The 12499-nt window shown below is 51.5% G+C and overlaps 1 protein-coding gene across 1 annotated transcript; it reads right to left on the reverse strand.

Annotated features, from left to right (window-relative positions):
* Positions 1 to 9451: 9451 nt before the first annotated feature.
* On the reverse strand, positions 9452 to 11927 carry LOC138716822 (acrosin-like). Its single transcript, XM_069850000.1, has 5 exons — positions 11857 to 11927; positions 11176 to 11367; positions 10660 to 10925; positions 10192 to 10337; positions 9452 to 9805 (listed from the first exon to the last, which is right to left on the reverse strand). The coding sequence occupies exons 1-5, from the start codon at positions 11925 to 11927 to the stop codon at positions 9452 to 9454; spliced, it is 1029 nt and encodes a 342-aa protein (XP_069706101.1).
* Between the last annotated feature and the right edge of the window lie 572 nt (positions 11928 to 12499).

The following is a 12499-nucleotide window of genomic DNA, read 5'->3' on the forward strand; positions in this document are numbered from 1 at the left end:
AATGATGAAGTTCCAAGCCATACTCACTGAACAGGATGATGTAAGTTTGAAAACAACTAACCTGTTAAACCCAGCAGCCTTTTTAGGTGCAGCAACAGAAGATGGTCCTTTGGAACATGATTGCATAGAAGTCATAGAACACACATATGCAACGAGAGCGGACTTGAAAGATACTCCAATCGAACAGCCTGATCAAGAGCTCTTCACAGACGGGAGTAGCTTCGTGGAGAATGGGACACGGTATGCAGGATATGCCGTGACCACACAGAGCACGGTAATAGAAGCACAGGCCCTACCGGTGGGGACCTCAGCACAACGGGCAGAAATAATAGCCCTCACAAAGGCATTAGAATTAAGCAAAGATAAACGAGTAAACATATGAACAGATTCAAAATATGCCTTTGGAGTAGTTCATGTACACGGAACTTTATAGAAAGAACGAGGATTATTATCCTCGCAGGGAACCAATATAAAATACCAAAAAGAAATTTTAAACTTGATATCTGCTGTGCAATTACCAGAGCAGGTAGCGATCATGCATTGCAAGGCACATCAAGGAAGAGACTCTAAGGTGGCCGAAAGAAACACATTAGCAGATCGAACGGCTCGGCGGATAGCACGACAGGTACAGACGATGATGGCCTTGATACCTACCAAGGTAAGCCCTTTACAAGATTACCTGACACAGAAACCGAAATACTCGGAAGAGGACAAGAAATTGGCCAATTTAATGAAGGCAAACCTAAATTCTGAAGGATGGTACGTAACTACAACTGGACAAATAATTGTACCTCCTGTCATTATGCGGGCAATTCTACAGGCAGAACATCAAAAGTGCCATTGGGGAGCAGAAGCATTAGTGACTTATCTGAAACGAAACATAATTTCGGCACAGATGTTAACAATGGCAAAATCTGTAAATTCAAAATGTGAACTTTGCTTGAGGAATAATCCTGTGGTTAGGAGGAGAGTAGAAATGGGACATATCAGAGTAGGCATGGAACCAGGAGATTATTGGCAAATAGACTTTGTAGAATTACCTAAAGCTCAAGGGTACAAATATTTCTTAGTCGGGGTCGACACTTTTTCTGGATGGCCAGAAGCCTTTCCCTGTCGCACCAATCAAGCCAAAGAAACAGTGAAATGGTTGTTGAGGGAAATTATCCCTAGGTTTGGGGTTCCCTTAGGTCTATCGTCTGATAGGGGATCACACTTTGTAGCCACAATTGTACAAGAAGTAAGTAAGGCATTGGGAATTCCCTGGAGTCTCCATACCCCATGGAGACCACAATCTAGTGGACAAGTAGAAAAGATGAATCAGACGATAAAAAGACAGGTCAGTAAAATATGCCAAGAAGCTAAAATTCAATGGCCCCAGGCATTACCAATAACCCTTCTCAGAATAAAGATAAAGCCTAGGAGTGGGATGGGACTGAGTCCTTATGAAATCCTCTTTGGGAAACCATATGAGTCGCCACAACCAAACCCAAACATGCATATTAAAGGACACCAAGATGTGTACAACTATATGTTATCTCTTGGTAGAACTTTGACACAGCTACGAAGGGCCTTGATCTGGAACCGTCCGGTGTCATTAGAGAATTCAGTACACGAAATTAAACCGGGAGACCAGGTCTACGTCCGCGATTGGAGTGAAGAGCCACTGAAAGAACGGTGGAATGGACCGTACCTGGTGCTGCTAACAACTTTCACTGCGGTAAAAGTAAAAGGAATAGACTCTTGGATCCACTACACACGAGTGAAGAAGGCACCCAAGGACTGGAGAGTCGAAGTAGTCAGACCAACGAGACTAAAGCTGAAAAGCAAGTAAAATGTCGTACTTCGAGTACGGGACTTTGATTATAGTTTGGTCCTTGATACCTATAATAGGTGTCACATCTCTAGAAATTTCATGTAAGAGAGAAACAAGCAAGTATACCATTGGACAAAATGCCATTCTGTCTTGCAGGTTTCAAAGTCATGTCCCAATGAAAAGGAAATTAATTCAGATTTTTTGGGAAAAGGTGTCTAGAACTTGTGGAGCACCTGAAACAATCTATGATAGCAAAGATTTGGGGTTAGATGGTTACAAACAAGAACTATGAGGGACATGGAAACTTAAAGGCAAAGTATCGAACAAGTTTTATCCGCGAAATCCCATACGAAGTGAAACAAAACTGGAGCTGACGAATTTAACTTTGACTGACCAAGGAAAATATAGGTGTTTTGCGGGAGCAGGAAGTAATGTAGACTATGGAGAAAGAACACTGATAATAAATCCCCTTCAAGACCATGGAATAAAAGCAGGGCATACACATTATCCGGCTCCTCTGGGTAGTGAGGCACTTATTTACTGCCTCCTAGAGGACCCCCAGCCTGAGAAATTTGGATGGATAAAAGAAGAAAAAGCAGTTCTAAGTGATAAAAGACACTCAATAGAATTGAGACTGGGAGGAATGTTAGTCCAGATTATTAAACGGATAAAAAGATCCGACTTGGGAACTTACAGATGCCAATATCAAAATGCTACTACCTTTGGATATAGCAAAATCAATATTACTGAAGCCAGAGTGAAACGAGCCATAGAACTGACCCAGGCACCCCAGGAGATTTATGTTCAAAAGAAAGATGCTGAAGAAAATTTGATGATTGGGTTAATCAAAGATTTTGCTAGAATGCAAAATACAAGTAAGATTACAGCATGCTTGCCTTTACCAAAAATGGCTGGAGAACCGATAAGCTGGGAAATATTGACTTGCCCACTCCCAGAGGTAAAAAAAAAAATAAAACCGAATGTAAACAAATAATAACACCCATACAGAAAAAACAGAAAATAAGTATAAAAAGGGAGTGGAGAACTGCAGGAAGTCAAAACGATTGTGAAAAATTACCAAATTATAAGTTCACACGTATCGGACGATTTAAAGATGTAGGATAGCGTTCATATGATGAAATAAAAGAAATAGTGAGAGAAAGAAATACAATAAAATGGATGTGCCAGAAAAGAAATGATACAGAACAAAATTGGGACACAGTTTGGTCAACAAGTATTTTACAAAAATTCCAATACGGAGGAAAAACATCTTAATATTTTAAATGGACAGGAAAACAAAGTAGTGACAAATTACCAGTAAATGGCCGGATCAGTAGAGATCCTATTGATAGCGTTTCATAGTAGAATTGTTCTAAAATTTTAGATTGTGACCTAGACCCTGAAGAGATCACCATACCTCCAGTTAAAATGGCTCTAATAATAGGGTGTGCCTGTCGGGGATTTAAAGTCGGGGGAAAGGTAATACAAGTACCAGTTAATGGAATAGACTGTAAATATTCAACAGTACGCAGTATGGGTAATTTTGTTTGAGCATCTAATGATAGAACTTGGACTACACATTTATCAATGGAGGGTCCAGTTAAAGAAATAACTCTGGGGTTGCCTACCCTGTGCCCAATTTAGAAGCGATCCCCCTTCAGAGGTAAATTGGAAACTTTACAAATTCGTGCTAAAAGAGACATAGAAAATGATATTAAAGACATAGATGACACTTGGCAAAAGCCTGAGACAGGAGTTAAAGTGAGATGGGCATTAGAATCCCTTTTTGCCCAAATAGCGACGTATCGTAATAGAAAATGATTTATAAACTAATTGGACAAACTGAAAGATTGGCAAAAATAACAAAGAAGGGATTTCGAGATTTAAACTTGCAACTACAGGCGACAACGAAAATGACTTTGCAGAACAGAATGGCATTAGACATGCTCTTGTTAAAAGAACATGGTGTCTGTGGATATCTCAAAGATCGAACTGATCACTGCTGTGTGCATATACCTAATGTCACAGCCGATGTGGAATACGATATCTCGCAATTAGGAAAAATAGAAGAAGAAGCTGAAAAAGAGAAAGAAGAAATTGGTCAAAATTGGGTTGGGGCATTATTTGATAGATTAAGCATCCATCTTACTGGCTGGATACACTCTCTCATTCAAACGTTATTCACACTTTTGCTTATATTCCTTACAATCTATCTGGTGTATTTGTGTATCCGGAGAGAAATTACTCGCAAACAAAACTGGACACACAAAATTATTGGAGCAGCGACACGAGAATATCCACAGCACCCAATACCCCCATCAACTTCCCAAGAAACAGTTACATGAAATGAAAATACTTGCTAAGGTGAAGTATTTTCAAAGCGGGGAAATGCTAGGAAAGTTACACTTCAAGTAGGATAAAACACTGATCATCGACTAATCAAGAACTAAGACAGAATATAAGAATTGCATGATTCTGTTGATTCTTAACGTATCCTAGCAACAGACCCCAAGGTACTTGCTCAAAAGACCTCATGTGACAATAGGATCCAAGTGTGCTTAGGAAAAGTACATACTAGCTACCCTACCCAAGTAGAACATACACCTGCAACAGCCAAAAGACCATCATAAATCTTGTGAAAGACAGAAGAATAGGTTTCAGGAGGCAAGAAAGATATACCTGAGCGGTCAAGTGGAGATAAGTGCGGGCCCAGCCAAGAAAAATCGACGAGTTTGCCAAAAGAACAAGAAGTAATAAAGACAATGCGAGGAAGACTATTTACTTCATCTGAGGAAGACTACTTACTTCATCAGGACGACCCCCAGAGGGGGCTACGCAGGCGCAATAGAGACTGATGTCGCAATAAGGCGATGAAGTAACCTACCTATGCATATGTATTAGATAATGAAGTAACCTGTTGAATATACAATAGATTGCGAAACTTTTAGAAAATAAAAAGCGGACGCGATGTGACGGTCTTTGGAACCAGATCTGGGTGCGTACCCCTGGTTCCCGGGGCCTCGAAATAAAGCACCAAATATAACCTCCTAGTGTGGTTATGTGTTTGTCATTCTGCTAACACTCCCATCCCTCCAGCCCTTCGCTGGGCTCTTCTTCATGGAGTAGGAATAATCTTCTGCTGTTGTACCCTGACGAAAATCACATCTTGGTTCTTCTGTGGCTGCAGGACCCTTCTGACTGTCCTTGCACAGGGAAATACAGCAATCCACCTGACCAGATCTGGTGCTGGAATAGAGGAGGATCTGCAGGAGACGGCGTGTCTTCTCCACAGAGCTTGGCTGCTCTAAGCACATCCGGGAATCGCCTTCAGGTTCACTCTCCAAAACCAAAGCAGCTCTAATTCCTGTTGGTCTGGGGTCCAGTTCTGGTGCTGGTGAAGCCTTGTGACACCTCTGGGGCCCTGAGAGCATCTCAGCTGCTTCCAGACAGAGCCTGCCCTCTCCTCCTGGGGACGTGGCTGCACAATCAGCTGTGTCCTTGTGTCTCTCCACCCAAGCCAGGATGGCAGCAGGAAGCTCCCACACCTTGTATGAGCTTTGACGTTGTCCAGCACCCTCTTGTAGAGAGCAATGAGGTCTCCCCTCAGCCTCCTCTTCTCCAGGCTCAATACCCCCAGGGCCCTCAGGCTTCTTCTCCAGCCCCTTCCCCAGCTTCGTTGCTCTTCTCTGCACTCGCTCCAGAGCCTCAACATCCTTCTGGTGGGGAGGGGCCCAGAACTGACCCCAGGATTCGAGGAGCGGTCTCCCCAGGGCCGAGGCCAGAGGGAGAAGAACCTCCCTGGCCCTGCTGGCCACGCCGGGTCTGATCCAAGCCAAGATGCCCTTGGCCTTCTTGGCCCCGTGGGCCCCTGCTGGCTCCTGTTCAACCAACCCCCCCAGGTCCTTCTCCTCCAGGCCCTTTCCAGCCAGCCTTCTCCTAGGCTGGAGCTGCCCAGGGTTGTTGTGCCCCAAGGGCAGGACCCGCCCTTTGGCCTCGTTAACCCTCACCCCGTTGGTCTCAGCCCATGGATCCAGCCTGTTCAGATCCCCTTGGAGCATCCTGATCCTCCAGCAGATCCAGATTCCACCCAGCTTAGTGTCATCTCCAGACTTGCTAAGGATGCACTCGATGCCCTCATCCAGGTCATTGATAAAGACATTGAACAGGGCTGGACCCAGCACGGAGCCCTGGGGACACCACTTGTCACTGGCCTCCAGCTGGAGTTAACTCCATCTCCCACCACTCTCTGGACCCTCCAGCCAACCAGTTTTCCACCCAGGAGCTCATTCTCCTCTCCAGGCCAGAGGGGACAGTTTCTCAAGCAGAACGCTGGGAGAAACTGTGTCAAATGCTTTCCTGAAGTCCTCTGCCAGTGGCAGCCCGCCCCGCGAGTCCGGGTAGAAGACGCCGGGGTAGATCCCGGAGCATGTCTGGAAGCGGCCGGTCAGGGGGGACAAAGAGAAAGAAAGGGGTGATGAGGCAAAGGGATGAGATGAAGCAAGAGAAAAGGGAAGGAGGTGAGAGGATGGATAAGGATTTTGGTGGTTTACAACATGTTTTTTCAAATAGTGTTTTTCCAGGCACTGTTCTGTCTTGAGTGAAGCATGTTCCGTGCTGAACAGACGTGGTTTTTCCTCTAATTAGCTCTATTTGCAGTTTTTCCCCTATCTCAAGCAGAGACAGAGAGCTGGAGTCAGCTCCGAATTAACAAGAGATTGCGCTGTTGTGAAATTCAGAACAACATTGAAACGAATCCTTGGAAAGTAATAGAATATGCACAAGATTTCGAGGAAAATTGATATGTAGGCATGTAAGTGGGAAATATATTCTGTAACCAGCATTTCTCTCACTGAACACGACTGATGGGGATCGCCTGCCCTGATTAAAAAACCCAAAACAGGTCCTAGAGGGTTTATTCGTCAGTATTTTCGGTGTCAGGGGGACGAGGGCAGAGAGAGGGGATGGTGAAGGGAGAGGGTGGGGATGAAGGCAGCCAGGAGGGCAGCCGTGGGCACAAAGGGGGGTGAAAGCAGCACAGGGGTCGTGGGAAAGTGGGGTGGGATGAAGGCAGATGGGGGGGTCGGGGAACGAAGCGAGAGAGGGGAGACATGAAGCTGGGGGGGCACGAGAGGGGAAAGAGGGTAGCAGAGGGAGTGAGGTGAGGGCAGAGGGGGAGAGAGAGAGAGAGGGGCGAGATGCAACGGGTGGGAGGCAAGAGGAGAAGGGGGATGACGGCAGAAGGGGTGGAATGAGGATGAGGGGAGGAAAGGAGGGCAGAGAGGGGGGACCAGAGCGAAGCTGGAGGGGGACGAGGCCGGGGGGGGGGGGGGGGGGAGGAGGGCAGAGGGAGGTGGGGGGGGGACGAGGCCAGGGAGAGGGGGGGGGGACGAGGCCAGAGAGAGAGAGGGGGATGAGGACACGGTCGGGGAAGAGGGAGGAGAGCGGGGCCCGGCTCCTCGCGCCCCAGGGCCGCACCGGGAGGGGCTGCAGACGGGGGAGCTGCTGTAGAAGTCGGTGAAGCGCAGCCCCCGGGCCGCCAGCCGGTCCAGGCGCGGCGTGGCGGAGGACGGGTGCCCGTAGCACCCCAGGTCCCCGAAGCCCAGATCGTCCGCCAGCAGCAGCACGAAGCTGGGCCGGGCGGAGGCCGCTCCCCGGAGCGGCCCCAGAACCAACGGGAGGAACCAGCCCCGAGGCCCCATGGCGCCGCCTGCCGCGAGACCCACCGCCCCGGGCCGGAAGCGGAGACACACACATCCGGTGCGGTGACCGGAAGCGCCACGGGGCAAGCCGGGAATTGTAGTTCGCCGCGTGATTCGGCAGCCATAGAAAAGGTTATCTATTGAGTCTGCAGCGGGGCATGCCGGGAGTTGTAGTCCGACATGTCTGGGTGGGAGGCTCCAACGGGACCTGAACAGGCTGGATCCATGGGCTGAGACCAACGGGATGAGGGTTAACGAGGCCAAAGGGTGGGTTCTGCCCTTGGGGCACAACAACCCTGGGCAGCTTCAGCCTAGGAGAAGCCTGGCTGGAAAGGGCCTGGAGGAGAAGGACCTGGGGGGTTGGTTGAACAGGAGCCTGCAGGGGCCCAGGGGGCCAAGAAGGCCAAGGGCATCTTGGCTTGGATCAGACCCGGTGTGGCCAGCAGGGCCAGGGAGGTTCTTCTCCCTCTGGCCTCGGCCCTGGGGAGACCGCTCCTCGAATCCTGGGGTCAGTTCTGGGCCCCTCCCCACCAGAAGGATGTTGAGGCTCTGGAGCGAGTGCAGAGAAGAGCAACGAAGCTGGGGAAGGGGCTGGAGAAGAAGCCTGAGGGCCCTGGGGGTATTGAGCCTGGAGAAGAGGAGGCTGAAGGGAGACCTCATTGCTCTCTACAAGAGGGTGCTGGACAACATCAAAGCTCATACAAGGTGTGGGAGCTTCCTGCTGCCATCCTGGCTTGGGTGGAGAGACACAAGGACACAGCTGATTGTGCAGCCATGTCCCCAGGAGGAGAGGGCAGGCTCTGTCTGGAAGCAGCTGAGATGCTCTCAGGGCCCCAGAGGTGTCACACGACTTCACCAGCACCAGAACTGGACCCCAGACCAACAGGAATTAGAGCTGCTTTGGTTTTGGAGAGCGAACCTGAAGGTGATTCCCGGATGTGCTTAGAGCAGCCAAGCTCTGTGGGGAAGACAAGCCGTCTCCTGCAGATCCTCCTCTATTCCAGCACCAGATCTGGTCGGGTGGATTGCTGTATTTCCCTGTGCAAGGACAGTCAGAAGGGTCCTGCAGCCACAGAAGAACCAAGCTGTGATTTTCGTCAGGGTACAACAGCAGAAGTTTATTCCTACTCCATGAAGGAGAGCCCAGCGAAGGGCTGGAGGGATGGGAGGAGTAGAGGGATGGAGGGATGGAAACTGTTGCTACAGGGCAGTTTTTCTACCTTTCAGTTACGCGTGTTCTTCCCCAAACTGTGTCAGATAAGCAGGATATTGTAAATAACCATAGCACTTGTCAGATCTGGAAGCTCAAGCCTGCACACCTCTTAACAAATAATTCACTCCTTCACTCATTAAAGTGGAATCCTGTAAATCACAGAATCATAGAATAGTTTGGGTTGGAAGGGACCTCAAAGCCCAGCCAGTTCCAACCCTCCTGCCGTGGGCAGGGACACCTCCCACTGGATCAGAGTGCTCAAAGCTCCATCCAACCTGGCCTTCATTGGGGTCATTGACGTCCCTTCCAACCCAAACCGTCCTGTGATTCTCTGAAGACCTCCAGTCCCTGGAACCACCATTCCCTTCTTCTCTCCCTCTTGTCCAAGCAGGCACGGGGTCACCCTTTGGAGTGAGTCTTTCCCTTCATGCCCTTCTCACCTTGTGCAGCGACCAGGATGGAGACCTTGCCTCGCCCAGGAGACAGAATGAGGCTGAAGCAAAGTTTGCTGTGAAAACTATTTATTACTACACAGAGAACAGACTAGAAACAACATCCTAACAAAACACAACCAGCCATCGTAGGCTTGGATGGGGAGCTTGAGGTGGGAGGGCAGGACCAAGCAGGTCTGGGACCTCAAGGCTGCCTGTGGAGCAGCAGCCAACGGCCCAGCACAACGTGGTGGTGGCATCATTCAGCCTGCCCTGCGTCCTCTTCCCCCTGTTCTCAGGTCCTTCGACCTGTCAGGACCTGCAGGAGCTCCATCACCTGAGTGAAGAAGTCCACCAGCTTGTTGATTGGAATCGGGCAGGCGCTGAAAGCGCTCGGCTCCGTCGCTGGGGTTATCTCCGCAGGGTTTGTCGTGGTCGGAAAGTGGCTCCAAGTGCGTTCTGATGCAGGTGCCGCTGGAGCCGAGTAGCGCGTCATCACCCCCAGGATCCAGTCGCGGAAATGCTGCGTGGCGGTGTAGACCCCGGGACGATGGGCTCGGGCACAGCCTGTCCCAAAGCTGGTCACCCCCACCAGCCAGAAGTGGTCAGTAGAGGGATCTTGGCAGACCAGAGGACCCCCGCTGTCCCCCTGCGGAGAAGAAAAGAGGATTCAGAGGGTGCTGGGGGCTCCGTAAGCCCCAGGGATCTGCTCCTGCTCTCTGCCAGCAGCTGCCAGAGCTGTGTTCCCTGCCCAGAAAGGTTCTCCTAGAGTGCTGGAGCCAACAGAACGTGGTTGGGGAGGTGTTTGTGGGACTCTCAGGCAGGTTCTCTCCTGGCTGTGGGGCAGAGGGATGTTCCAGGGTTGGTCCCTGCATGCTGAGAACATGGGATGAGCTTTTTTGCAGAGTCACAGTGCTGTGGGACAACTGCACTCTGAGCGTGGAGCAGCAGCTGGAAACGAGGAGGTGACCGCCGGAGCGATGGGGACCCCGCGGTGGGAGGGGGACTTGCTAGGGGCTGGGATCACCCTCCTACCTGGCAGGTGTCGATGCCGCCCTGCGCGTAGCCCGCACACAGGTTGTGGGGGTGGACGGCGCCCCTGTACCACCCGCTGCTGTTACAGACTTGGGTGTCGATGAGGTGGACGCGGGCCTCCTGCAGCACCGGCAGTGCTCCAGAAGCTGTGGGGACAAGACAGGAATGAACCCCCAGCACATGCCACCAGTTCTCCTCCTCTCTTCCCCAGGGCTTGGCTTTGCATCGGCAGCGGCATCGCTGTGGTGTTCCCCTTCCACCCTGCTCTCGTTGGCAGCTCATTCCCACCTCCCTGGACGCAGATCATAGAATCACCAGGTTGGAAAAGACCCATCGGATCATCGAGTCCAACCATTCCCATCAACACTAAATCATGTCCCTCAACATATCGTCCACCCGCCCCTTAAACTTCACCAGGGAAGGGGACTCTACCACCTCCCAGGATACAAATACGTCTGGGGAACTCACATCTGGCCGTGGTGACCCCCCAGCCGCTGACGTAGCAGCTTCTCAGCTGCCAGAGCTGCAGGGAGAAGTCGGGGACGCAGGCGAGCTGCACGTAGGGGCTGCACTGGAAGGACTCGTAGAGCTCCATCAGGGCGATGTCGTTCCTCTGAGTGATGTTATAATAGTCTTCGTGGATGATGATCCGCCTGACATAGCGCACTTGTTCCTCGGGACCCGGGCGAGTCAACGAGGTGGTTCCGGCCACCACGCGCCACGCTGGGACGTGCCTGGAAGGTGGATGGAGAGAGAAGTGAGAGGGAGAGGAGCCACGCGCTGCAGCTTCCCTGCCTCGTGCTTCCCAAGTGGGAGAGGAGAGCATCTAGGGAGGGCGCGACTGCCCCAAGACGCCCGGAGGAGAAGAATCATGGAGATGGAGGCATCGGGAATGCAGCGACACAAGCCCAACCTTTTTCTGGATGCAGAAAAAGGGCGTCTGCCAGGGTTTGAGGGATCTCCCTGTCCCCTGCTCCTCCTTACTGGGTATTGACGAAGCAGTGGGCGGCTGTCAGCACCCACTGGGGGTGGATGATGGTCCCTCCGCACACGGGGGCCAAGTGCGTCTTGAACACTTGCTGGACGCTCACAATCCATGGCCAGGAACCCAGCTGTGCATTTTTGCCTCCAACCACTCGCCCGGTGCCGTAAGCCAAGGGACGGAGTCCACAGGTCCTGTGGAAACCAGAAACTCGTTACTGTCCTGCTTGAGACTTGGGGCTGAAGGGCAGGCACCTTCCCTCCTAATCCGGCATCGCTGTGTGGAGCACGGAGCCAAGGAACCCTGTGGGGCACCCAGGTGTCCACCTCTGTCTGTGCTTTAGCTCTTAGTGAGCCCTTAGCAGCCTGGGAAATGGAGAAGAATAGCAGGAACCACATGGGGTTGGAGAAGGAACCACATGAAGCTGGAGAAGGAACGATATGGAGCTGGAGAAGGAACCACATGGAGCTGGAGAAGGAACCATATGGGATTGGAGAAGGAACTACATGGAGTTGGAGAAAGAACAACACGGAGCTGGAGAGGGAAACTCATGGAGGTGGAGAAGGAACAACATGGGGTTGGAGAAGGAACCACATGGGGTTGGTGAAGCTGTTGGGAAGCGAGCATCCTCCAGTGAAGCCCAGCAGCGATGCCCAAGCTCCCTCCCAGCCTGTTCCACTCACTCGCAGGTGTCCCAGGAGCCCTGTGCTGGCCAGAACAAGGCCAGGAGGATGAGGACTAAGAGAACGTTCATGGTGCCAGCGACACGAGGGAGATGAAGATCTGAGAGCTGGTGTCCAGCAGAGCACCAGCCCACACACGGCCCGTAGCGCCCACGCCGCCCGCAGAGCCCGTGGCCCCAAGCTGATGTCACAGAGCGGCTGCTTCTGGGGGCTGGGTCCGGGGAACTCGGGGCTGGGGGGGGACATGGGGTGTTCCAAGCGGGAGGGGAGGCAGGAGGTGGGGTTGGACACCCCAAAATCCCCTACAAACTGCTCTGAGGGGTGGTGTGTGTGAGCAGCCTGGGATCAGGCACCAGCACCTGGCTCTGAGCTCTCCTGCTGCATCCAAAGAGCGTGGCCAGCAGGGAGGGAGGGGATTCTGCCTCTCTATTTCTCTCTGGTGAGGCCTCAGCTGCAGGGTTGGGTCCACTTCTGGAATCCTGACCAGAAGAAGCAGATGGAGCTGTTGGAATGAGTCCAGAGGAGGCTTCAAGGATGATGCAAGGGCTGGAGAACCTCCTGTACGATGACAGGCTGAGAGAGTTGGGGTTGTTCAGCCTGGAGAAGAGAAGGCTTCAAGGAGATCTTAGAGAGACCTTCCAGT

Source organism: Phaenicophaeus curvirostris, chromosome 1 (genome assembly GCF_032191515.1).
Source record: "Phaenicophaeus curvirostris isolate KB17595 chromosome 1, BPBGC_Pcur_1.0, whole genome shotgun sequence".
NCBI classification, from domain to species: domain Eukaryota; kingdom Metazoa; phylum Chordata; class Aves; order Cuculiformes; family Cuculidae; genus Phaenicophaeus; species Phaenicophaeus curvirostris.